The sequence below is a fragment of the Monomorium pharaonis genome, chromosome 6 (genome assembly GCF_013373865.1).
Source record: "Monomorium pharaonis isolate MP-MQ-018 chromosome 6, ASM1337386v2, whole genome shotgun sequence".
Taxonomy (NCBI): Eukaryota; Metazoa; Arthropoda; class Insecta; order Hymenoptera; family Formicidae; genus Monomorium; species Monomorium pharaonis.
This window is the reverse complement of record NC_050472.1, coordinates 1104450-1132194: the sequence shown is the minus strand read 5'-3', so window position 1 is coordinate 1132194 and position 27745 is coordinate 1104450. Positions and strand designations below refer to the sequence as shown.

General features: G+C 30.0%; 2 protein-coding genes and 1 long non-coding RNA gene across 7 annotated transcripts; 1 reads left to right on the top strand and 2 right to left on the bottom strand.

Annotated features, from left to right (window-relative positions):
• Nucleotides 1-9289: 9289 nt before the first annotated feature.
• LOC105834574 (barH-like 1 homeobox protein) lies at nucleotides 9290-15098 on the bottom strand. The gene is made up of 3 exons (XM_012677154.3): nucleotides 14751-15098; nucleotides 10889-11228; nucleotides 9290-10741 (listed from the first exon to the last, which is right to left on the bottom strand). The coding sequence occupies exons 1-3, from the start codon at nucleotides 14818-14820 to the stop codon at nucleotides 10471-10473; spliced, it is 681 nt and encodes a 226-aa protein (XP_012532608.1). The 5' UTR covers nucleotides 14821-15098; the 3' UTR covers nucleotides 9290-10470.
• A 568-nt stretch (nucleotides 15099-15666) lies between these two features.
• LOC114254409 lies at nucleotides 15667-23574 on the top strand. Of its 4 annotated transcripts, none has more exons than XR_004963604.1 (4): nucleotides 15667-15794; nucleotides 19793-21470; nucleotides 22181-22364; nucleotides 23218-23574. It is a non-coding gene; the product is annotated as an uncharacterized LOC114254409 (long non-coding RNA). The 4 variants fall into 4 exon arrangements; XR_004963605.1 differs by lacking the exon at nucleotides 15667-15794 and having other exon boundaries at nucleotides 17792-20041; nucleotides 21260-21470; XR_004963603.1 differs by lacking the exon at nucleotides 15667-15794 and having other exon boundaries at nucleotides 17792-21470.
• LOC105834575 lies at nucleotides 15789-27477 on the bottom strand. Of its 2 annotated transcripts, none has more exons than XM_036288088.1 (3): nucleotides 27258-27477; nucleotides 27082-27181; nucleotides 15789-16154 (listed from the first exon to the last, which is right to left on the bottom strand). In XM_036288088.1, exons 1-3 carry the CDS (start codon nucleotides 27459-27461, stop codon nucleotides 16084-16086), a joined length of 375 nt encoding a protein of 124 aa, XP_036143981.1. In that variant the 5' UTR covers nucleotides 27462-27477; the 3' UTR covers nucleotides 15789-16083. The 2 variants fall into 2 exon arrangements, with proteins under 2 accessions (XP_036143981.1, XP_012532611.1); XM_012677157.3 differs by lacking the exon at nucleotides 15789-16154 and adding an exon at nucleotides 23365-23499.
• Nucleotides 27478-27745: the final 268 nt, after the last annotated feature.

The following is a 27745-nucleotide window of genomic DNA, read 5'->3' as shown; positions in this document are numbered from 1 at the left end:
GAACTTGAACTTGAAAAGGCTTCGTTTAATACAGAAATATTCATTTTTGCTTATTAATAAATACGATGAATTCAACTGAATCAGCTGATGCATAACGGAACAAAACAGTTAGTTAAAAGATTACCAACTTTATAACTAAAAAAATAGTTAGCGAAAGCTTATTCGGAACGTACTCTATGCTAATTAAGTGAACACTCTTATCCTAAAAAAAACACGTATTGTAAATAAAAAACTCGAAGTAGGATTTCCAAGACTTATTGAAAAAAATGTATTTCCTCTTTTCTGCTGCCGTATACAATGTATATTTTTCTATACCATAACTGTTTGTTGTTTTTTAAATTGGATATTATATATTAAATTAAATAATTATTACTTAATAATTATCTTGTAAAGTGTAATATTTTTAATATAATATAATAAAACTGTTTTAGTTATCATTTCTTTATATCCAGGCAGCACAAACGTTTTAAAAATGTACACATTCCGTACATCATGTTTGTTTAAAACAACCAAGTCAGGAGCTCGATTCTTGAATTTATTCGCAAGAAAACGTATGCGCAAATACCCGCTCTAACAGAAAAGTTGCAAGTTTATTGGTTGAAAGCCATACGATAGCCAATAAATTTTCAACTTTTCTGTAAGATCAGAATTTGCGAATACGTTTCTCTTGCGAATGAATTCAAGAATAGACCCCCTGATACTTAACATCTTTAGAACATTTTAAAAACGCCTTGTGTTATTTTTCTGGACATTTGAAAAATGTCCATTTTAAGTACTAAACAGACCATTGGTCTTATTGGACTTATTTCGATCATCTAAAAAATTTAAAAAAAGATAGTTTGTTGCAAATTGATGCAAATTGATTAATGCCAGTTAATTTGTTACGAATTTATTAATTGCACAAAATACACTAACAAATTAATATATAGAGTTATTTTGTAACTCTTAATAATTTTAAAGTTTTGTATCTTAATAATTTTTGTGTTTTAATGTTATTGTACAGATATTAATTTGTTAATATATTTTATGCAATTAATAAATCGTAAACAAATTAACTTCAAATTGCATTAAAAACAAACACTTTATCTACACCTTTAAAAAAATTTTTTTAATAATCGAAATAGGTCCAATTTTAGTCTGTTTAATTTTTAAATATACGACCTATTTAAAAAGCAATTTCTGTGTTAAACAACATATTAATAAAACAAACTATTGAAAAAACTCTTATGTCATCATTATTTTGACATTCAATGTCAACTACAAGAATACAAAATTTAAAAATTCGGGATTTTGTTTAAAAAATTTCAGATGATTTTAATACAAGCTTTATTTTTAATATTATTAATTAAATATTAAAAGGCGGGTCCTTTTTGTTTACTTTTTATCTCGCTCTATCGAAGCAACAGACAGATGATGCAGCTGAAGTTTGTGTAAGCTCGGAGAATTTTAAACTGATCTAGGCCAATTTTCAAAAAAATGTTCTTCTTATTCATGTTATTATTTCTATTTGTCATGAACTGAATAATAATGTCCGTCTTGGATCAATACATTGCAATATTTTACCCGGAATTGGACAGGTTTTTAAATTTTCTTTGTAAAGATATCGCATATTTTATGTTTTATAAAATAAGGATCGGGTTTTTTTATAATTTTAAAATTAATTTCTGCAATAGGCTGACAATTGCAGAAACTATCGAGTTTTTACAATATACAGAGCATTGTAAAAAATAATTTCTGCATTAGGCTGACAATTGCAGAAACTATCGAGTTTTTACAATACACAGAGCATTGTAAAAACTAAGTTTCTGCAATAGGCTGACAATTGCAAAAACTATCGAGTTTTTACAATACACAGAGCATTGTAAAAATTATTTTCTGCAATAGGCTGACAATTGCATGAAATATCGAATTTTTACAATACACAGAGCATTGTAAAAATTATTTTCTGCAATAGGCTGACAATTGTAGAAAATATCGAATTTTTACAATACACAGAGCATTGTAAAAATTATTTTCTGCAATAGGCTGACAATTGCATAAAATATCGAATTTTTACAATACACAGAGTGTTGCATAAAATATCGAATTTTTACAATACACAGAGCATTGTAAAAATTATTTTCTGCAATAGGCTGACAATTGCAGAAAATATCGAATTTTTACAATACACAGAGTGTTGCATAAAATATCGAATTTTTACAATACACAGAGCATTGTAAAAATTATTTTCTGCAATAGGCTGACAATTGCATAAAATATCGAATTTTTACAATACACAGAGTGTTGCATAAAATACACAGAGCATTGTAAAAATTATTTTCTGCAATAGGCTGATAATTGCAGAAAATATCGAATTTTTACAATACACAGAGCATTGTAAAAATTATTTTCTGCAATAGGCTGACAATTGCAGAAAATATCGAATTTTTACAATACACAGAGCATTGTAAAAATTATTTTCTGCAATAGGCTGACAGACAACAAACTCAATAAAATAGATTTTATAAATAATGTATTAGCTACCTACTTCAGTCTATCAGACATGGAAAATGGTATGTTACTTTGAAATATTTAAATCTAATACAATTAATATATTAAAATAATTAAAATATAATAATTGAGAAAAAAAGCTATAACTAGGCAAACCTAAATATAACTGTTTTGGAGCAAACATCTAATTCAAACTAGGTCCTATATGGGCTGTAACCGGACAAACCTAACTGTGAGTCTTGGGGAAAAAGTTGTAAATTTAAACCAGGCCCAATTTAGGCAAGCCCAGGTTCAAATATCCTAAATAGGCCCTGAATAGGTTTCAGTCCGAAAAGCCTTTATTTTGGATGCCTAAGTAACGCCCGTATGGGACCAATATTAAATAAGGCATGCCTAGATGAATTTCCACATGTAGACTTAAGACAATTCTTGAACTTAAGATTGGTCTATGAATTCCGTCCATAATCTTAAGGTCGATCGTGAGTTCGATCTTTATCCGGGGCATTTTTGGGGATTATTTAATATTTTTTATTACATGAAAGCAAGCTAAGTTTATATTTTACATAATATTTTATATTTTACATAATATTTTATATTTTATTCACCGTTTATGTTATATAAATATAATTAAAAAATCTAGAAATTGTCATTTCTTATGCACTCAAAAAAATTATCTTGCAATTTTAACAAAAAATATATGTATGTAAAAATTAGCTGAGGTAGCTAAATGATTAGCAAATACTTTGATATGTATATGTATTTTACTTAATCAATTTAACTAACAAAAGCAGAATATAAATTTTTTCTATGATAGCCAAAATTTTAGCAGATATAAAAATTTGCGACACATTTTGGTTGTGACATCAAAAAATCTGTCTATATCAGCAAAAAATTTTTTTCGATGTATATTTAAATAGAATTAATATGTCTGATAAACACGAAAACAATTTTTTTTAGTTACAGGAATAAAGCATATATAATAGACAATAAATAACGCATTTTTTGCACACTAAATAAAGTTAATTTGATTTAATTTTCTTTTTATTGTAACTTTTATTGCGCCCCCAATGGAAAGATAATCAAGATTTCAGATAAAGGCAGATTCTGACTCGGAATTACTTACCACAAGCGACATGAGTTGATGCTTTTATTGTTCCTTAAAATTTACAGAAGATGAACAGATTGGACGGGGAAGGGGGGGCGATTCGTTTGGAAAAGAAACAAAACATAAGAAACAATCATGTAAATACAACGTCCACAAGAAGAATCCGTCGACTCTTCAAATTGAAATGTAGAAGTTAAAATGAGTCGTGAATTGTTTGCTGCCCTTTAGCGGTAGCACAATTTGCAAGCAAACAGCCCATTAAGCTCGATTTGCCGCGGGCCACATCACTTTTCCGAAGGGATAGTCATTGTATGTGTTTGTGGTTTCTTACAATAGTAATTTTAACATTTCTTTAGAAACATTAATCCTAACGTTTATATTTTTGTGTAAATCATTTAAATGAGAAAGATAACAAATACAATGGTTTATTATTACTAAATTATATTTTTTAAATAATTATTTTTTACATGCAGAATTAAGTAATTAGAAAGTTAAAAGTTAAAGAATAAGTCAAAAAGTTAACAACTTTTAACTTACATTACTTTTCTTCTTTATTTATTGTTAATTTTAAATAAATTAATTTTAACTTTAACTAATTATTTTTAAAACACATAAATTTAATTTGTTTACTTCTTTATAAATTAAAGTTTACCTATGATAAAAGAAAAAATACATTCCCATATAAAACAAAAGAACATTTCTTTATTATTTTAATTAAACTTGTAAATAGTTTAATTTACATTTACTCTATGTAAAAATAAGTGATAGTTGTACAAAGATTAATTTCAACTTTGAAAACTGTGGAATAGAATATAAAATTTACAATATTATTATATCGCCTAATCCGGGTGTGAGAACGGTCATCGCTTTCTGTTGAATGAATGTTTACATAGAGTGCATAAACTTGCACTTATTTATATACAGATTCCTTACAGATTTATATACAGATACAGATTTACTTATCTATGTCAAGAAGGAATAAATTAATATAATTAAGAAAATTAACTTTTAATTTAACTTAAATTAATTTTAATTCAACACTGTATGAGTTAGTTTTTCATTTAATTTTCATGCAATTTTTAACGTATCTAAATTAATTTTTGAAGTTATTAATTTTAATTTAATTTAGTTTAAATTAAATTAAAATTAATTAACGTACTGAATATTGTTTATATCGTATTTGAAAATTTATAACGATGTACAAACGTATAAATGAATTACCAGATGACTGCATGATTTATTAATCATTGTTTACATAAATCCGCGCTTTTGTAAAATGTGCAATTATCTCAAATGACGAGTTACTTCACTGTTTCTATTTACAAACAGACTTTGTTTTCATCATCAAGATGTCGTCTTTCCATGTCATTCCATGACACCTACGAAATCGCGAAATTCTGGGAGTTGATCAGTGAGCCTCTTTGATTCTGCGTTGATTCAAGTCATATTCACGGACGTACATCGCATCGAATACCGCGGTGAAAAGGTATACCACTTTTTGAATATATTCCAATTAAAAAGTCAGAGCTTCATTACACACTCACCAATCCTGCTCCCGGGCCGTCGCCCGTTATCACCCTTTCCGTCTTCTTTTTTCAACTCGAGGCCACCGACCCCTTTTACTTCTGACTTTTGCCTTTCATCAAGAAAGAAAAGAAAGAAAGAGAGAGAGAGAGAGAGAGAGAGAGAGAGAGAGAGAGAAATTGGTACACAGATTTTTCTCCCGCAATTACTTCGCTGCTTTCTGCTCTAAAGAATTAGAAGCTTCTGCGCTTTCTTCTATAATATTTCTTCCTTTTTCCTACACTTCTGGTACATACATAGATTAAAATCTGAATAAGAAAACTTATTCGTCCCCGGAAAGATTCTATGACGAGAGTAAGAGTGAAGATTGGAATGAGTTTTGAATCATTTATCATGTATTTAAATATAATAATTATTATAGTTTTTGTTAAATGGAACATATATTACAAAATCTTTTAGCATTTATTTTATCAATCATCAATAGTTTCTTCTTTAATAGCAAGAGAAAACTATATTTATATTTTATTAATATAAAATTAATTATCAAATAATAAAACGTAAGATGTCAATTAAAATTTTTTTTTAACTTATTCAAAATGTAATACTATAAGGATTGTCTTAAGGTACTTTTACAAAATATTGTAAATTACATTAGCATTACACAAAATAAAATCAATATAATGCCGAATTAATAATAAATGTATATTTTACATATTTTATTGTGTAATATTCGATATATTTTGTTAGATAAACTTTATCTAACGTATAATTTTATTTAAAAGATTTATCCTTTTAACTAGTGCCTTTACATATACTCTACATATAATATTTTATGCATTAAATAAATATGTATTGTATGATCTTATATCTATATTTTTTCTCATTTCCTCAAACTTCACTTATTTATAAAAAAAATAATACAAAAATTACTCTTCTAATTATTTTTCTTGTATATACAAATAGAAATTATACAAAAGAAAAGATATATAAACTTGTTTTACATGTTTGCACATATAAATATATATTTGTATTCAATTATCTTTTTTGTCCGTTATTATATGCACAAAATACAAAAATCATTAGAATAGCATTTTTAGAATTTAAACTGCAAAATTTAATTATGTATAAATTATGTATAAATAAATCTTAAAATAATGTACTAGGTTTGTTCAAAAAAATAATGACTCCCATATTGATCGAGATGATGCCTCATTTTTGATCGAGAACTGTTTATTCAGTATAAATAAAATTCACTATACATGCTTCAGCTATACATGCTTCAGCTACATATACTATTTTTTTATAAATTCTTTATTCAATTCTACAGTTCTGCATCATCGCGAAACAAGGCCATCCCTGTACCAGGTCTTATTTTGTTCCCGTAGCCATCTCTTGACAACCCCAACAACGCTTTTGTCATCTTCAAATTCTGTTCGTACGGAACAAAATTTGAAGGAAACGTGGGACTAGCAAGAAATCGGAACAAGATATAGTATCTGGCATAAGCATGGCGTACATGTCTTTATTTCGCGATGGCGCAAGATCATAGGACTAAACGGAAAATTTATAGAAAAAATATATATGTAGTTAAAATATATACCTTTGCTGAATGTGAATTTCATTTATGTCAAATTAACAGTTCTCAATTAAAAAAAGTGAGCTTTTTAAACAATCTTGGTAATAGAAGAATTTGATAAACGGAATTGTATTTAGTATTCAAAAATGCCATAGGAAATGATTAACCTTCGTTTTTGTGCTCGAAGAAAAGTTTTGTTGAATGGTATAATCACAATTCATGAGATTGGCAAGCAACGAGAATATTATGCACCATCAACGTTCCATCGAAAATGCAAAGAGTCATGCGAAATGAGTCGAAAAATTTCTTTTCTACGCACGTACAGAGCTTATTCCTTTGAGTTAAGTATTTAACGATGCACTATGGAGACACGAAACCAGTCGAAGAGAAATAAAAAGCACGTGCCCAAGTGCTAACATAACTTACGCACGTATGCGCACGTGTGCGCGCGACTGTTCGTCACAATACAATATGCACGTGGCTGAACGCCACTTGTCTCACGTATCCCGGTTGGAAATCTCATTCAGTTATTGATAAAGATGATTATACATCGAGCACTATGGAGATAGATAAAAATATTAACAGGCAAAAAATTGAGTTTTCGATGAAAACTTTTATTTATTTATTTATTATTATTATTTTTTTTTTGTAAAAATGTTTATCTTAAAAGCATAATTGTATATATCATATAGGTAGGTGAATATTATGTAATATAAATTTATTTAAATTATTTTATACTTTTTATTATTATTTTTAAAGTTTTAGTACTCCGATCTTAATTTTTCTTTAATTTTTAAATATACATGTTATACTAATGTATTATAGTAATATTTATTTAATATATTGTAACAATATATTATAATAATATTTATAATATATTATAGTAATGTAGTAATATTTGCTTAATAAAATAAGCAAAAAATATTTTTTACAGTCAAAATGAATCTTGAGATTTTTAATAATATTTCCTCTATGTGAATTTTGTATGCATTTTCCAGTTTTGCAAACTACAATTATTTTATTAAAACGATTGAAACATTATTTTAAACTGAAGCTGAAATAGTACAATATAAATTAAATTGGTAAAAAATTTAATGAAATGATTCATATTTTGAATCACTTCGGTATAAAATCATTGATATGACAATTATATCAATTATTGCACGTTCTTTCATTACTTCCATGCAATTAGATCCGCCGTATACGAATCAATTCTAGACTGTACGAGCATTGTCGAACCACTCAACATGTATCGGTTTCCAATTATTCGTGCTTAGCCACGTGCGTATTGCCACGTGTATGTCTATAAGAACTTATCAACTAACGAAAAAAAAGATAAAAATATAAAATAATATAGCAAAGTGTATCTAAATACATACATCACATTCACTTTGAAAATTGCCTAGCTTTAAGAGCGGGGAAAGAGGGTACAAAAGAAACATAGTCAAATTAAAAGCACCATTTGCGAATTAATTTCAGGTTTAAAAAAATACATAGACGTAACTTTTTGTATACGTATCTATTATAATAGATATTATTTGCTACTCTACTTGACATAGTTTAGATATAGATTCTGTAGTAATTTGTAATACAAAATTTATTAGATTTAATACAAAATTTAAAAGATATAAAAATTTAAACAATTAACAAAAATGTCCTCACAAAATGGTGACAAGGTAACAACGTTTTCATATTAATAAATATTAACGCGATTTATAAATATAATAGTAAATAAACTTAAACTCCCAAATGGAGAACTGTGTCCATTTATTTCTTTCTTTGAAATAAATTTGCAAATTTTTTATTCGACCAAACTTTCTTTTTAAGAAGATTCTCTAGCTTTTTATATAATATAAGAATTTGATCAAGAATTTTGAGATTTAAGTTTATGATATAATATATACAGAAATTACTCTAAATAAAATTTTTTTTTTATGTTTAACCATATAATTTATTTAAATAATTTTCTAGAATAGCATTTTAGAAAATCATATGGAAAGAAGATTCTTAAGTAATCGCAAACAAAATATAAGAATTTGGGAAACTATATTGATAAGAAAGGATGAAGTTTATATATAAAGAACATTTCTTAAAATTAAAAAAGTAAAGTTTTGTATAATTTTTTTGTAAAAGTATAAAGTATTTATAAATTATATAATATTAATGTATAATATTAATTTTTCTTTATTTTTTAAATTATTATTCAGTTTTATTATTCAGTTTTTTTAAATAATATTTATATATTCTTTTTAAATGTGTTATACTAGTGCTAGTAAAAACGTTGCTTATTACTACATTTAAATCATTATTATAAATAATTCTTTTTTAATTTTATTAATATCTATTAGTGTTACAAAGAAAATATTTTTAAATAACAATTTATTGTTTATATTACTGAAATTTTTTGTTAATTACTATTTTGAAGATGGAAGGATGATAATAAAAGAGTTTTTGTTATAAGATATATAACGAAAGGTCACGTGTGGACACCCTTTTTTCAACTGAATAACTCCAGCAAAAAATAAATCTCAAGATTTGTATAAGTATAAACAAGTCTATAAATTAAATATTCATATCTAAGATAAGGAATGTAATTTAAAGATTTTAATAGTAATTTATTTATCTACAATAACTTTCTGCTTCAGAAAAAGTATTCAATAAATTATCGACGACGAATAACAATAATCAACTAAATTACTAGACATAATTGCGTTTGCCTTATATACGTGCTCAAACATTGCACATTAGATAATTAATAATATTATTTTTCTCCACACATCGAGAATACTATGCTAAATAATATGCTAAAATATCCACGGATTAAATTTGTTATTTTCTCCTTTTCTCTCTCTCTCTCTCTCTCTCTCTCTCTCTCTCTCTCTCTCTCTCTCTCTCTCTCTCTCTCTCTCTCGCTCGCTCGCTCGCTCGCTCGCTCCCCCCCTTCCTATCTCTATCTCTGTTTCTCTTCTTCTCTTCAATTTATAATACAAAGTCGCAATGCACATTGTTTCTTTCACGCTAAAATAGCTGCTTTTCTTATTCAACTCTTAAATGCAATATTAGTATCACATCTACAGTGACATATAATAATAATAATAATAATAATAATAATAATAATATTGTGAGATTATTGTAATATCGACTATGGAAATTGTGTTGAAATGTAAATCTTCATAAAATATAAATAGTAAGCATTTTATTAACTTCGTATGTGAAAGATAAGCTGCACTACGACTACTGAAACTCTAATTACATATTTACATTTTTATTTGATCTTTGTTTAACATGCAAAATAAAACGTGGAAAAAACTACTACAGACATTTCAAGCAAGCAAAAATATCTGTAACACTCAACACGCTGAAATTTAACATGATATGTTAATGTATAATTAACACATTTTTACACTTATAATTTGTCTTTTTTATTTATTTTCTTATTTTAAAAAATCTATAGACCAAATCAATATCCAAATTTTAAACGTAACATTATAAGAAAGATATAACACGGAAAGAAAAGAACCTTATGTAATGTGTATATATTTCTCTCTTACCTGTTATTAGATACCTAAAGTGACTCGTTAATACAAATCTTTGCAATTAATTCACTAAAAATTTGAGAAACTCCGAAATAATAAAAAGCAAATCGAAGCTTTTTAGCAGCACTGTTCAGCACTTACGGCACAAATAGTTGGTCGAAATGTTTCTTCGGAACTCCGGAAACTAAATCGTTCATTTTAATCCGGAAATGATCTCGAGGCTATTTTGATTACGCGTATTAGAGGGGGCAGCCATGGACGTAGGTGACATTTCGAAAAAGTGCGGCTGCTGTCGAGAGAAACGCTGCTGTGGAAGCGGTAGATGGTGGTGCGGGTGGTGGTGGTGGCGGTGGCGGATGGCTGGTTTGCGTTTGTGAGTTGTACGGTGAACAGTAAGCGTCTATGCTGCCATGATGGAGACCCACACTGCGTACCAAAAGATCCTTCTCAACGGTGGCTTGATGACGCAGCTGTTCTAATCGCAGCTGATTCTGTCGCTTCCACTTCGTCCTGCAATGAAATCGTGGCGCAATGTTGCCAGAAAAATGCTTTGCTCAGAAGACGTCTTAAAGACATTTGCAAAAATAATCTTAAAAACGTTTTATGTTCCCCTCTTTCTTTGGACTTTCTTTGTATTGTCTCGAAATTTTTCTTTACCTTCTATTCTGATACCAAGTCTTCACTTGGGTTTCCGAGAGCGATAAAGCGTCCGCAACGTCGCTGCGGTCTGCCACGCTGAGATACTTCTGACAACGAAACTTCCTCTCGAGGTAAGCTAACTGTGCGTGAGTGAAAGCGGTTCGTCTTCTTCGCGGTTTCCTACCGGTTGACGGTGCATTATTAGCAATCACTGTGCAAGCTTTTCCCGACGTGGTTGCCGGGCCAGGCGACGGCGAGAGCACCGGTGGAGGACTTCCTAGACGTGTGCGAGGACTGCTACCAGGATCAATCGTGTCTTCGGAATCCGAATGGACCGCTGAATCATCCCCCGAGTCTTCTGCACATGTTTTTGTGTGTATGAAACTTATATTCCCAGGAATTAGTTTTTTCCCCTAATCGTTATGTAATAATTATATTATAGACATTAAACTACTCGAAAGGGTATATTCTTTAATGTTTGCTGTAATTAAATTATTATACAATAAATAATTGATATTGAAATCTCTAAATTTATGAAACTAAAAATATATTTAATTTTTTCATATAATCTAACAAATAATTTGGTAATTTAAAATCGCATTATAAATTAACGGAAGAAAATAAAAATTAATCAACAATAATAAATGATGAAATTGTCAAATATAAAGATAAGAAAGATAAGAAATATCTGTTTACTTTGGTGAATTTTAATATCTACATGTATAATAATAATTTTTGTGCGAATTTCTTCAATCTTTAGCTTATGCGAACTGTGCAAATTTATCAATCTATATAAAATTACTCCTTAATGTATGTTACATTTATTTTGCAATATATAAAAAAATTTAGCAACTCTATTCTTATATACACATATGTGTTTATACGTATAAACAAAATTTGAATACAATTACTTAATCTTTTAATAACTATCTAGTTTCTCTATATATATTATTATATTTAACGCAAATCGTTTCACACAATTAAAAGAGAGTCTCTACATTTACTTTTATCTAAATAATACATGGAATATTATCAACTTTTATATTTAATTGTAAATTATTAAAGGAAATAATAACAATTGAAATATAATGTTAGAATATTTACGTTTAAAAAAACGCGAATGTATGATTGACTATAACGAAAAATACCCAAGAGTGGTACGTGAAACAATGCGTTTCTCCGTCATCAATGTGTCAATAATTATTTACTAGCTAATTTAATTGGTGAATTTGGTCGATGGGACAGTCTATTATCGGGAGAATAATCCTCAATTGATTATGATCGATCTCGGTTAGAGCAAACTATCTCAATTACCAAGGCCTGTCGCACTCTTGCCGGATTAGCCAATAAATTTGTAATAGCGCACCAGTAGGGGGTAATAACACGAAAATCCCGAGACTAACGAGCTCTAACGAATCTTTCGGCACCTCGAACCATCTGTAGAATTGTTCTTAATGGAGTACTCGTAGGGGGTTAGCCACCCTTGGTTGCTCTGCATCGGTGATTTAAATAATAGAAGCGCACCACGGGATCCACTTTCTAACGAAAATTCTGAGGATCCGTCACGTATTCGATAAATGTTTGCATGATAAAAAAAGAACGGAATTATTGTCCGCAAAATTAAGGGATGATTTAAAAAGTTGAATGAATTTTCTAAATTAAATTAAATAAAAGAAAGAGAGAGAGAGAGAGAAATGAAAAAATAATATGTACTTTTACAGCTCGGTTATCTCACGATGTGATATTGTTTATATGCGTCAGAGACAATAAGGCGTTAGAGAGAAATATTATGAAATAAATTAATTATTACTTATATATAACTTTATTGTTTTTGTTAAAAATATAATATATTCATATAATCTTGTTTGTAAAATGTACAGTAAACTGAAACGTTTGTCCAATATATCACACAATATATGTAGAAGTATAAAATAATTCTTGAAATAATGGTACCTACATTTTTTCTCATCTGTCAAAAATCACGGGTGCAAACATATCTTTTGGATTATTAACAATACCAACTTGTAACAAAATTAATTGAATGTAACATGATAATTTAACGTGTAAATTTTTTTTCTATATGATTTTATATATACATATATATTTAATAAGAAATACAAAAAAGATTTCTCCAAAGTAAAACCATGCTTTTAACTATAGCAATTTTTTCATAAACAAAACTTTGGTAATTGTCATAAGTCTTATAAGGCAATTGTCAATTGTTTTAAGTCTTCTAATTTAAGAATATAATTGGTTTCTCTCTGTCTCTCTCTCTCTCTCTCTCTCTCTCTCTCTCTCTCTCTCTCTCTCTCTCTCTCTCTCTCTCTCTCTTTCTCTCTCTCTCTCCCTCTCTTGTTTTTAACTCAACCATTTAATCATAAAAATGTCAACGCAATATGCTTATTTTTTCCAGAAGGTTTTCATCTAATTTATAAGTTTGTAAACTAATTACTTATAATAATAATATATAATCACTTTTTTATAAAAGTATATTTATAAAATATTTTATTATAATTAACAAAATATTTTCTTTAACTTATTTTATAGATTTTTACAAATTGTAAAAGAGATATCTCTATTTATAGCTATTTATAGTTTAATATCTCTATTTTTTAGCTAACTAGACATCATAGCCGCGTGCTTTGCGCACGCTATTTAGCTTTTTATTTCAGCTTTTTAAAAATAAATTGCGATGATAATCTTGTATACGCATTATCATTAATTTACTAACTCCGCGATGATTGCCGCTCACAAAGTTAGCAAGAGAATCAATCACACAAAAAAGAATGATTACTGTACGCGCAGTTAAAAAATGTTTTTATATTATAATTTTTTTAATCTTTATACACAGCGTCACTCACACTAATACTGTTTATTACAAACAACAAAAAATTTATACGTCTCAATTTTTAATTTTCTAATAATACTCGAAAAGATATTCTCTAACTTTTTATTCTAGCAACATGAAGTGAACCAAGTGATAGAATCAATCAGCATCGCGGAAAAAAGTTTCATTACATACATTTCCTTTAAAGTGTTGATAGTAGCCTAATGAAAAGATTGAAAAATGAATTTTATTAATTAGAATAAAATAAACAAAATTAGAATATAATTTTACGTATTATATTTTTGGTTAAAGTTACTTTGTCTATAATTCTGTTTAATATGAAATAGAAAATGTGTGATTTATGTTATATACAGAAGTTTAAATTGTTTAATTTATTTATTTTGTCTCTTTAATTTTTAATTTGTTCCTGATGACTATGATTAGAGACATGACTATGATTAGAGGAACAATACTTGTTTACCTAAATTTCTTTTTCGAAAAATGATAAAATATATATATATAGATATTCTTACATAAATATATTATATTTATGTAATATTATATGATTTTATTAGAAAGATAATATGTAATAATTTTAATGTAATAATTGTACAGTTCGCGGTAATTTTTGTAAACTTGTAGGGAAAAAACTCTTTATTTCCTGTTAGAAAATGATTAAAACATTACATCGCAACATTAGAATGAAGATTGTTAGCTCATTATTTTAGTCTTGCATCATCTTGCATTAATAATATTTCTATACGATGAAAATTTTCTCTTAAAGTTTATCTTTAAAATTATAACAATCAAAAGGATAAAATAGATTTGAAAGACTTTGAAAGACTTTGAAAGATTTGAAAGACTTTATTATAATTTTATTAATTATTTTTTATTAATTATTTTATTAATTAGTGAAATTATAGTAAAATTCTTTCAAGTCTGTGTTGCCTTACCCTCAACTTACACTACCACGAGAGTAAGTTGAGGGTAAATTTTAAGAGAACATTTTTTCCAAGTATCTACTGCGCTATGTGTTCCAAGTAGTAAAGATACCTTGAACTCGATCAGCCAATACATCCCCCAAAAGATCTCTAATCAGGAAAGATTTATGCTCCTGCATCATTGCCGTCAACGGTGCACTCGCAACGCTCACGTCAATTGTGCCAATCGAAATTATGTTCTCCCCGAAGAAGTGACAGTAATCAACAGCGCGACAATTCAGCACAATCGCAATCGTGTGAACACACTCGCACCGTAGGAAAATTGATGACTTTCATGCTACCGTATGAACGCTCGAGGTCGTTCTGCGTCAGAACCGACGGCCACTGAGCGGAGCTGACCGGAAACCTGGTCCCCGAACCCCTGATATCACCGTCATTCTTATCGCCTCTACCGACTATCACGGGGGTGGAGACAACGACGCGGTGGAAACCAAGAATCTCGAAGTTAACACGCGGTATACATACGGGAAGGGGAAGAAGAGACAGGGGACGAGGGTAGCCTTCCATACCGCTCCCGCAATACCCTTCGAATTAATCCGCCCGTTTATTTTGAACGGGCTGCCTAATGCCCGCGCGATTTCGCAGCCATTTTGGGGGTGGAAGCGCCATGCTCCACCGACACGACATCAGCGTGCTTCTCCGATTGGTTCGCAGGGAATGGGGCAAAGGGGTGAGGAAGTGAGATTCCGGCGTCGCGATTGGTTGGCAGATTCTACAACCAGTCCTCCCCCACATTCGCGATCTGCTATCCCGGTGCACGCTTCGATTTAAGTGGATCCCGCGGTAAAGGTGTAAGAGAGGGTGGCGGAAAAGGAGACCGAGATGGAAGCTGAAAAGGAACGCGGGAAAAGAGACGAGAGCGGATGCGGATTGGGAGGGGAAGTCATTGGCGAGCGATTACTGTGAAACGGGGGGAACAAATTGAATGTGAAACTTTTTCGCGAAAACGTACGATAGCTATATAGTTTCTATAATTTCAGTGCTCCAGTGAAAGACGGACGCTCGTTGAGCTTCCGCTGTTGTCGCTCAGTCAGTCGTCTCGTTGCTCGCGCTTGTTAGCTGCATTACGAAAAACTCTGAGAGGACGTGGCTTCGAGTAAGGCACAATAATTTCTAAAAATCAAATTTAATTATTCTATATTAATGCAAACTATAAAAATATGTCTAAGCATATACATAAAATGCATTTCATCTTTCACCGTATAGTCTTCACAGGATACGGTATGTGGTGAAGACGAAGGAACGTTTGCACGTGACACATTCTTTCTTCCTTCCTTCCTTCCTTCCTTCCTTCCTTCTTTGCCCCTCGCTGCATCATTTGGCAAAAAGAAGTTTGCAAGCACAAACGTACGGTGCACGCAATCGTCACGAGGTCCGCATTGAAGTCATCTCTCTTTGCTGATTCTCTCTCCCAGTGTGTGCTTACTTCTTTTAAACATTCGGCAAACATAATCCTCTACACAATAAAAAAATTTGTGTTAAATTTAACAGATATCGCATGTCCAAAACGCAAGGTCCACAGAAATTTTTCTGTTAATTTAACATATTAAGCATATGTTAAATAGCAATATAAATATTATGTTATATTTTAACACAAAAATAAACGTAAATGTTTTAATTTGACAATTTTTATGTAACAATTTAATGAGAAAATTATGTCAAAGTAACACATGTAACATGTTACTTTAACATTATAATGTTAATGTAACATATATAATGTGTTACAATAACATATTATATATGTTATTTTTACATGATCATAATATTATTTTAACACGTTATATATATTAATTTAAAATATTATATACGTTAAATAATAATTATTTTAGAAATGTTGAAAATTTTTTTTACAATTGCATATAGATTGTTCCAGGATCATCGATAAAAATTTTATGTGTGTATATCATTGGACTGATCAGTTCAATATTATAATATATGTGAATGCAATTGTATTTGGTTCTCTGTTCTTGGCAAGCCTCTTTTATTCACCCAATAGGTGAATCTTTTTCACGAGAAATGCGCTCGGAGTAGTAACGTCCTTAAAAATAAAATGGTTCTTGTTAAAATCTAATTATAGAGTAAATTCAACTTTTTTTTCTGTCAATTTTAACAGATAAATCCTATCACTAATAATAAGAAACATAGTTAGTGTGTAAAATTAAAAGTACATGCACATTGTGTTACCATTACACTTTTTTTCAGTTATTCTAATAATTTAACATTTTACTTGAATTAACACAACAGCAATATGTTAAAGTAACAAGCAAATGTTAAATTTTAACATAATTAAATTTTAACATAAAAGTTTTAACCAGGATATTTTTTAACAAGAAAACACAAAATTTTTTACTGTGTACGCAAAAAAATTTTATATAAAAAAAGTCTCCGTATATGTATATATTTTGGCGCCGCGTTGCGAAAGCCTCCAAGATGAATTCAGCAACATGCTACGATCTCGCAAAGTATGGACAAGAAAAGTTGCGTACAGGCTGCAGGTATCTAATGAATGCTTTGTCAAGACGATCGTGGAAGACAAACATAAAAATAAAACTCATCATTATCGAAACCATAAATAATAAATGCAGTGTTGCACGCTTTCTATCTCAACCAAATAGGACGTATAGTATGTTGTTTTATTCATCGTATTAATTTGTTTTATATCTATTTTTATCGATATAGATTTATTTTAATTTCCGTTCAATTTATATTTTTTTAAATTTTTTAGAATTTCTTTTCTAACTTTCCCTCTAGAATTAGAAAAAGTTCAATGGTTAGCAAAATCAAGATTGAAGTTAATCTATATCAATAGAATTATCAATCTTCAAATTACGTTTACAAAATTGATCAATTACTAATAAATGTTTAATATCGAGAATTCTGTGGTGCTTTGCAAGCTAATGCAAAAAGAAAGAACAAAAGCTATTATTTGTATTTTCATGATATATGTGATAATAAATACGATACATAGAAGTTTTTTTTCTCAGAGATTTTTATTCAAGTTTTGTTTAAGATAAAATACAAGTGGAGAAAAAAAATTTTTTTTTCTTTTAGTTACGTTTAGACATTTAAAAAAGATTTTTAGTAGAATTTTTGTTTGAAATTATAAATATACGTAGTAATAAGAAAATTGCTAAGAAAATTTAAGTGGAAAATATTAAAGAAAACAATATCAAATACTTATTCATTTTCCTCAAACTATTAAAAATTACTTCGATTAACTTTTTTCATTTTTCTTTCACCTAACTTAAATTTTGTGTGTATGTAGTAGTTCTTTATCTTCGATATTAGTTTTGATCTTTATCAATGCTCTCAGTTGATAGCTCTGAATCAACTAATAGCATTTTTTTTCGAAAAGTGAAAAAAATTATTCTACATTACAATATTATTAGCTAATAGCCGTCTAACTGAAAATAATCTTATGCATAATAGTATTTTTTAATAAATGGCAAATAACATTTTATAAAAACAAGAACATGACGTATTTGTTTTATCATTATTGAATTAAAAAATAACTTCTATTTAGACTTCTATTAACTTTACTATTAACGTAGCACTTTTTTCGTATAGTAATCAATAATCCTCATTTATTTCATGAATGTTACAATCAAGATATAACGATGTTTAATATTTCTTTTTTTCTCGATATTTTTCTCTAGTTACATTATTTCAAAACAATTCTTTTTTTTACGAAACAATTACTTTTAAATTTTGCTTTAATAGAAAAATATGGATGGTTAAATACCATTGTATTTTCAGAAAAATTTTGTTCCTCTTTCTTTTATTTTATATGAAGTATTTCCGATATCTGTGAATGAAATAATGATTCTTTATTCAAGATTCAACTAACATCTGCATTCCAAATTAATAGTTTGTAACTAACAATTTGATCAATTTCATTTTTATTTTACTCTGTTTTAATTTAGTTTTGGTATTTAACTTTAGATAATTTATATTTGTACATTTGTAACATAAGAGGATGGTTTAAAATTTTATAAGATAGACTTAAACAAGAATATACAAATCCGTCATTATTTTATCGTAATACAAGCTAGTTTGAAATACCGTAAGAGCGTTAATATGTAGTATTAATTAAGTAGGTACTAATTAATTCTGATCGCTCATGCGAGTTTATCTTAACACAAGTGGCAGAGCTAGCGACGGATGGCAGATGATGGCTCTGCCCTCAAATTTTTTTCGGCGAGTGTAACGTTGCGTGTCATCGCATAAAGTATCGTGCTAACGTAATGTGCAACACCAATGCAAAAACCGAGCGATGATATTTTAATGGCGACAGCGACGATGGCGTCGCGCGCGCTGCCAGGAATGAGAGACTCTTCGACTTCGGACGAGCCGAAGTTGAAGCGCGCGTTTCGGAATTCATTAGGCTTAACGTATGCGGGAGATTAATTCAAGGGGCAGCAAAGCGGCCAGACGCTGCTTTACAAGTGCGGAAAAAGGGCGCCAAGGAGGAATAAATGTATGCCAGGACGATCGTCGACGCCCGCGAGAAACAAAGGGCTTGCCGGAGTTTGCGTCAGCGCAAGTAACATGGTGTTAATCATCATTTAAGCCATCGGTAGCCAAATTGTGATCGAGGACATAAAAGACCGATAACTGCTCTCCCCCAAAAAATTATAGGAGAAAAGTACTATTTTTAAAAAATATCTAACTTAAAAGAAATATAGGAAAAAGCATTCTATATCTACTTCTATATTTATCAAATGATCTTGATTTTTGTATAAATTAATAGAGAATTTGACAATGGAGTTATTTATATCATCGTGCGTATGCGTGTTGGCACGCAAAATTTTCTCTTAAAATTTACATTCGAATTCTTAGTGATCATAAATAAACAAAAGCTAAAAAAATTTAATTATAATTTTAATAAAATATTTTCAAGGGTGATAAAACTCTTTCCATGTTGTTCCATGATCACCGTGATTCTGAAGATAAATTCTAAGACAAAATTCTCTTTATGTAGTGTATACATGTTTCCGTCGAATCTTAGTCATAAAGTTAAGCCAAGTATAAAATAGCCGTATCCTCGAAATGACTTCAAAACAATTGTGTGATTTGCAAATGTTATAATTACAGTGATTTAGGGCACTTCTTTATGGAAGGACTTTATGCGACATGCGCATTAGAGGAATACCGCGCGGAAACAGTTTATCGCATTTATCCCATCCTGGATGAAGGCAAATTAATGATAATAAGAGCGCAGAGCTATAATTCGTATAGAATTAGCTACGAATCATCTCTCCTGCTGACTGATCGTTATCGGCAATTTGCGACGTTTGCTCCCCCGTGGGATTCGAGATCTCGGGGTGTATATCTTCTTCCCCGGTTCGTTTCGCCTCTCTACACATTTGTATTACACGAATGGAATCTCGTTGGCAAAGAATCATTTCCGCGATCACACAAGGGACAGATAAGTAAATTGTACACCGATAAATTTTAATACAATACAATTTACTAATGGATAAATAATTATACTGAAATAATATATGCTTGCCTACAGTAAAAACTTTTGTGTTAAATTTTAACACAAGATAAATATGTTAGAAATAACACAAATATTATGAAAATAATTAACACAAAAATTTAAAACTGATGAAAATGTAATTTGAAAGCAAATTGTAGAACCATATTTCCTTAATAAAATTAATTAATGTACAATAATTAATATGCTAAATTAAATGTACTCTTTATTAATTTATTTTGAAACATTTACATTGTAAAATTATATTCTCTTTCTCAAATCAAGTTGAACTTTTATAACTAAAAATCATGAATTCCATATTTGATCCATGTTCCGTGATTTGTCTTGACAAAAGTACTCTCGGTGATTTGCCTTTTGAGACGTGATGATCAATTGAAAATCTAATATGTTCTAAATGAATTTGAATCTTTGGCGATTATCATTCTTAGCTAAAACTACTTAAACTACAGTAAATAAAACTATATTATTTTTATGTTATTTATTTATCTCTAAATTGTATTAATTTAACATTAGAAAATGTTGAATATCAATTTATTACAAAATATTTAAATAACACGTTCACATTCCATTAAATTAATACTTGAATATCTTAAAAATTGAACACCAAATCATCTATTTTGTAAATGCAAAGGTGATCTATCTTCCATAACAGGCCCAGTTTCAAATCATTTTGATATAGTTACGGATATAAGAAAGACTCTAAAAGACCGGCTAAAAGTTATCGAAATTTAAAAACCTGCATACTTGTTAGATTATTCTATTTTTACGAATAAATAACAATTTTGGTCATGAATATCCAAATTTTGGCTCTGAAATCTGCTACAAAGGAAAAAAATAACGAAAGATTTGAGTTATAACAGTTTATGTAGCGAAAATGATCATATTTTGTTACAGTTTTAGATATGAAATAACTTTAAAACAGTAAATAGAATTTTAAGACTAAACAGTAAATAAAAATTAATAAAATAACTTTTAAACTTAATGAAAGAATCATGTTTAAATTTTATCAAGATATTGATAACTTATTGATAAAATAACTTGTAAATTTTTTACATTTTCAGTAATACTTTGAAATGTGACACATATCCTCTTAAATACAGATAAAGAAATACGAATAGAATCATGCGGGAGCGATTTAGAACAGAAGCGGCAACGATGAGAAAGAGAGGAGCGGCCGTTGAGTCTCAATGCGGAGAATTTCGAAATCGCTAACAATCGGTGGCAAGCGAGATCCATTGATGTGCGACCGTGCATATGAATATAACTGCCGAGGTGAAGTTTCCGTATGAAGCGGCACCGTCCAGTCCGTTTCCGCTTTCATGGAGGAATACAAAGCTTTCGGATTTTAAGTGAAAATATTTGTTTTGTAAACACCGCGAAGAGAGTGATTTAAAAAAAGAGATTCACGCTCTCTTCAACTCGCATTGATAGCAGGATTTATGAAATAATTTAGCATTCATGTCTAACACTTATTTAATATTAATATTAATGAATACAATATCATATGATTTTTCCTATTCTGTGGAAAAAGTTAATTCATACTCATTAAATTAAATGTAATTATAATGTGCTGAAAGAAAAATGTTTAGTATTTGTAATTATAATTGCGTACTAAAATAATTACAATAATTAATTACATAAAATAATTATTATCGTAAAATTATTATTGCCATGATAGTAATAATAACCCTACACTTATTAGTTCTATTAACTATAAAAGAATTTTATTGTAAATCATAATAATTTAAAAAATTAATGTTTTAAAACATCTCCTCTCTCTTTCTCTCTCTCTCTCTCTCTCTCTCTCTCTCTCTCTCTTTCTCTCTCTCTCTCTAAATATGGACAGAAAAAAAATAAAATTAACATTTTTATGTAGTAAACGCAATCACATTTTTATAGTGACATAATTATTTTTTAAAATTTTTTACCTCTCTCTCTTTCTTTCTCTCTACGTTATTTTATATACGGACTATTTTTTCTAGGGATAGAAACACTCTCGAAGAATGATGGTTATGAGAAAAGGAGTGCTTGAACACGGACGATGGTCAGACTCCTGCGGTTCCAATTACGATTGAAAGGCGCTCCTGTTTGTTCACCTCCTACAACTGCGGACTCTTCAGTGCCTCATAGAACCGTACTCTAACCCCATAGCCACTTTTGAGTTCGGTAAGCGCGTTTCCATAGCAAATACGCAATTTTCGCGATTGCGGCGACAACTTCCTCTGCAAGAACTCTATTCCGGTATTTTAATACAATTAACACGCAATCTTTGCTTTTGCGTTAAAAGAAAATAATGCCATTTAAAATTACACAAAATTTACATCTAGTATCTCGAGATGAATGAAAATGTATAGTATCGTATTTCATAGCATTACCAAAAATATAGAAATTATATAGATTTCCCCCCTTTATTATAATATTAGGTATTATATTTGTGCTTAATTTTAGCACACTTTTTAATTTGTTTAAAAGTTATTTAATTTTTCGTTGACTCTTAAATAATTTTATACAAAACCGTGTTTTATACTACTTATTTGCAAATTTGATGAATAACATTGCGAATTAAATTAAATATTTTTTATATACTAAAACAACTCTAATAAATGCAAAAGTATGTTTGGATCCACGTACTCGTTTAAAAATTATTTACTTAAAACTGCAGCAAATTGATCATTAACTCTGTATAAGCCATTAATAACCATTATAAGTAAAATTATTTCTTGTTTTGTTTTTTTACACCTGATTTTAGGGGTATTTTAACAAAATTCGAATATTTGCGACAAAAATTTTTTTGTCCTTGATTAAGAAAAAAGACGAATAAATCTAAGAAGTCTGCAATTTTTTAATTTTAATAACTTTTAGCTAGTGTTGTACAGTAGCTGTAAAACATCCTTAAAGACAAATATATTGATTTTAATTATAATTTTTTCTTTTTTTATTTTAATATAATATACAAGAAAAAAGAGCATTAAATGATTTTTTAATCGTTGGATCTAGCTCTTACATTTTCATAATGCAGTTTGTCGATGTCGGGAAACGGAACGACACCGATTACCCGACGTAACCGTGTTCCTGCTCTCATGCAAAATGCCGAGTAATCAAAGGAACGATTGTCATCACAAAGGTGCTTGATTGGCTCGTTTATGGTACGGTAATGCTTGGGCTACCGGATGACACAGAATCCTGCGAAGAAACACAAGTCTCTCGCTCTTCTAGAGAGTTTCCACGAAATTGCATGAATATAGTCATTGGCAGCATTAAGGTGCATCGAGTTATCATGTTTTATTTCCTAGTTACTAAGCTGTAACAATAATTATAAATATCTATAAAATATAAATGTAGTAAATATAAGATAAATAAAATTAATATAACGAAATAGAAAACAAAATAGAAATTGAAATGTAATAATTCCGAGAAACAGATTAAACATAATATATTTCTCTTCACACTTAATCTTACATATTTATTATATTTTATATATTTATTTTATTAAACTATATATTATCAACATGAATTTAGTAAGCAATCAATATCGTAATTAATTCTAAGTAATAAAACGTACGATATTTGATTATGGGAGTGTCTGGGAAACACTTTTATTGTAATTCTAAATCTCGTTGAATGATAACGATCGACACAATGATAATGAGACTAATGCTATCAGAGAGAGAGAGAGAGAGAGAGAGAGAGAGGGGAGGGGGGGAGATTGCTGTTGAAAGCCCGGGGCAGTGGCGCGCGAGGAGAATGGTATCCTATGGAGCCAGTAACGGGGCGGTGTATCAGTGCGCCGAAGTTGGGAGGGTAGCTTGTTTACTAGCGACAGTTGATTTGACAAAGCCACGGGTCCATTTATACGAGCGAATATTACACGGGCGCAGTCGAGGGGCGGCTTGTTATCCGCTCATTGAAGTTAACCACGGGGCTAAGTGCACGAGAAGGGTAGCGACGGAGGCAGTGAGGGCTGGAGGATTGGTAGGTAGTGCGTCACAAGGTGAGGGTGAGTAGAAACGAGATAGAGAAGAGGAAACGGAGGAAGGGAGACAGTTTGCGCGAAAGCCCATGAGCCAATAAGAGCCCAGATCGTCACCATCGAATAACCACGGGGGTTTCCGCCGGATTATTCGACCGAGATTGAAAAGTTAGCGCCGACTGGTTCACGGTATCTGTGAAATCGCTATCCTTGTAACTTCCGTCGGCTTTTCCGGTTAAATACATTTCTATAAAAAATAGCAGAAGAATTGTGTTTGTATAAAATAATAAATGTCTGAAAATAATAGGGAGAAAGTTGCATTTTGAAAAGAAAATTATTCTATCTGTTATTATTCAAAAATATAATTTTTAAATACATTTTATATGCATTTGGATGTGTTAATAATGTAAAAAAAACTCAAGAAAATCTATCACGTAGTAAAAAGAGGAAGTAAAAGGGAGATGATTTTTCTAAATAGATAAATAAAGATAGAAGAAGGCAACAAGAGGCGACACTTCGAAAAGAAGAAAATTTCTCAGTAAAGCGAAAATACGGACAATGACTACTTTCTCATGTTATAATTACGGAATAATTAATTGAAATGTTTTATTATATGCAAGGATGCTCTATCTAAATGAAATGCAGATGTGGCGAAGACCGCTGCTTCTTTCCAATGAGAGAGGAGGGAAACCCCGTTAAAAATTTCTTTTCCTTCATGCTTCATGCGGTTGTACGCGCGAGAAATTAAGTAGGAAACTTTTCACAAGGAAACTCTTGCTTAATTAATTTTCAAGCTAGTTTAATTGGTCTGCAACGATAATTCTCTGAGGAAAGGTTAATTAAATTAACTCCGCAAAACATTGTTGAAATAGGAAATGCGTGCGTGATGACCATAGAAATAAAAGTATATGCTAAATTTAGTACTTGGTTAATTTCTTATAATATTATATTAATAATAATAATAATAATAACAGCAATAGACATAAAGTTTACTAGCGAAAGAAATTAATTTTTCTAATTCACAAATTAAAGTTTTTTAATTATTTGTAATGTTTCAAATTAAAATCAAACAGATATATATACATATATATATATTTTTTTTTTTACACATCACACGCGCGCGCGCATACACCCACACATAAACACACACGTACATGGCTTGATAGTAAAGTTCGTTGCGATAAAATTGCTATTGTATCTTATTGCTGAATATCACTGTTTCTTTCAAAGTAATAATATCCTTGAAAAACTAGAGGTATTTTTTGTTGTGCATCGTTTTCGTTCACTATAGTTGTCTCAATATCTTGAGAAAATCTCTTTGGACACTTTGTTATTTGTTATCGTGACATCGTATCCAGTTTACAACGCTAATAGAACAATGGCAAGCAGGAGCTGGAGAAGTAGTCAGATCATGCGGTGGGCAAAGCAAGGACGCGCCTTTGTTAGCATCCAATTGTTCTCTCTTTGTCTCAGACATTGTTTTTAATAACTCTTCCGTCATAACAAGGAAGAAGCTCAATTAGAACGGTTTGAGGACTTAAACGCCCAGAGGCTGTTACGGTTTATAAGATAAGAATGCAATACCAACACCGATCAGAAAGAATTGTTACCATTAAAAGCAAGACAATTATTTATATACAGACGAACAATTCCTAACAATTTATTTTTATGAGGAAAATTTAAAATTTGCAAAACTAGTTTTTATTACACACTTAGAATACTCAATCATGAGAATTTTCAATGTTAGAAGCAAATATTCATAATTAAACATGAATAGTTTATAATATATATTTTATATTATGTTAAAATATGTTAGAACAAAGTAAAAAATGTCTCTCAAACCAATAATTTTTTAATAATTCTACTTTTATAAGCAAAATAAATAAACAAAGACAAAACAAGACAATGGTCTTAACATGCAATATGACACAGACTCAACTCAATATATGAAGATCTGATTGTTTAAAGCACTGTGTAGCTTGCCCCTCTCCCTATGTTATTGTATTGTACATTACAATTCTTGAGAGCTTCATTTTTTTTGACATTTGCAAAGATGGACTTGTAGTGGTAAGCGCCAGCTGACAGATTATCTATATCTCAATACTTTTCATGTAAATTATAATTTGTTCACGCTCAATTGTTAATTTCTTACTAATTAATCATGTTAAATTATCTCAACAATTATTTGTATGTATATTTCGAAAAAAAACTCAATCTCATTTGACTGTGAATCTTTTACAATATATTGACAACTTCACAGCTTAAATATGACATAATCATAATCAGAGACAACTTTAAAACATGTATTAGCACTGAAGAGGACTCAAATCGGGAGTCGAAACGTCTGCGCATTATATTAATGTTAGATTGCGTTCACGTTGCAACGTTTAAACACTTTTAACAATGACCTAGTTTACATCGTGCATTTGATACGCGTATCAAATAATAAATAACTAGTGAATGTGTTTAATCATTGGCTGATCAGCTTAAATTCACTACTTGATACGCGTATCAAATGCACGATGTAAACTAGGTCAATAAATAAAAAATAATTCGCGCACATATATCTTGTGCTGGCTCAAATCAGCTTATTATTCTTCTCGTTTTAATTAAAATAAATAAAGGAATAATATTAGTAAAGGAATTATTTAATGAAAGCATCACAAGTTGTTGCGCAAACATCCTTCTCGGTCCTACACAGTAACTTTTTGTTATCCTATCATATTGTCGTTTCTCGCAACTACTATTGTCTTTCGATCACGGCAATTTGCAACGTTCCATCGAATAATCGGCAGGAAAACGTCTCGTCAACGATCTGATTCAAACGGGGGGGGGGGAAGTTTATTGATTTCAAATATACAGTATTCCATCGCCTATCTATTACTCACTGTACCTGCGCTCGAGGAGACTTACCAGGATATTCAAAGTATCGACCTGCGGTCATTGCCCTCTCGTCCAGGCTCACGATGGAAACGTCATTCTCTAGAAGCGGCTCCGTCGCACGTATGATCTCCTAGTAAAAAAACAAGACCGTGCTTTGAAGCACAAATTGAGATAAATCCTGTTACAACGTTACAATTAGTGCTCACCGCAGCCAGATATTTCGTTGCTCGAAATCGTAAATAACCCATGTTTACAACACTTTTCTGGTAAAAACATGTGTAATTCCGATTCATACTTTTGCAAAATTGCGTTTTATGCATGGTGTGCGCGTATGCGTGCATTAAAGATAAAGAGCGACTTGTTTCTTCTATGTATACTAAAGAAAAAAAATCGACTAAAAATTGACTCATTTTTTATAAAGTTCTTCATACATTTCAGGTATTTATATATCTATTTAATTTAAATATACATAAATACTTGAAGTGAAAAAATTTAATCAAGTTGAAAAATTTAGTTAACTTTTTCCTTAATGTGTATGTGTACACACACACACACACACACACACACACACACACACACACACAATTATGTAACTTTTGTAGTATATACTTCTTTCATTTCATGTCTTCAACATTATATTAATAAATCCAAGAGTTTTGTAATTCTAAAATTTTAATTACGTCCTTTAAAATAT

Excerpts from the sequence above, each read along its gene's own strand:
- LOC105834574 (XM_012677154.3), bottom strand. The coding sequence starts at position 14,820 with ATGATGCAGGAGCATAAATCTTTCCTGATTAGAGATCTTTTGGGGGAT. Across the intron at positions 11,229-14,750 it reads ATTGGCTGATCGAGTTCAAG|AAGACTCGGGGGATGATTCA; the intron begins GTATCTTTACTA and ends AAACATGTGCAG. Across the intron at positions 10,742-10,888 it reads ACTTGGTATCAGAATAGAAG|GACGAAGTGGAAGCGACAGA; the intron begins GTAAAGAAAAAT and ends ATTTCATTGCAG.
- LOC105834575 (XM_036288088.1), bottom strand. The coding sequence starts at position 27,461 with ATGAGTCAATTTTTAGTCGATTTTTTTTCTTTAGTATACATAGAAGAA. Across the intron at positions 27,182-27,257 it reads CAACGAAATATCTGGCTGCG|GAGATCATACGTGCGACGGA; the intron begins GTGAGCACTAAT and ends TTTTTTTACTAG. Across the intron at positions 16,155-27,081 it reads TCGATACTTTGAATATCCTG|AGGATTATGTTTGCCGAATG; the intron begins GTAAGTCTCCTC and ends TTTATTGTGTAG.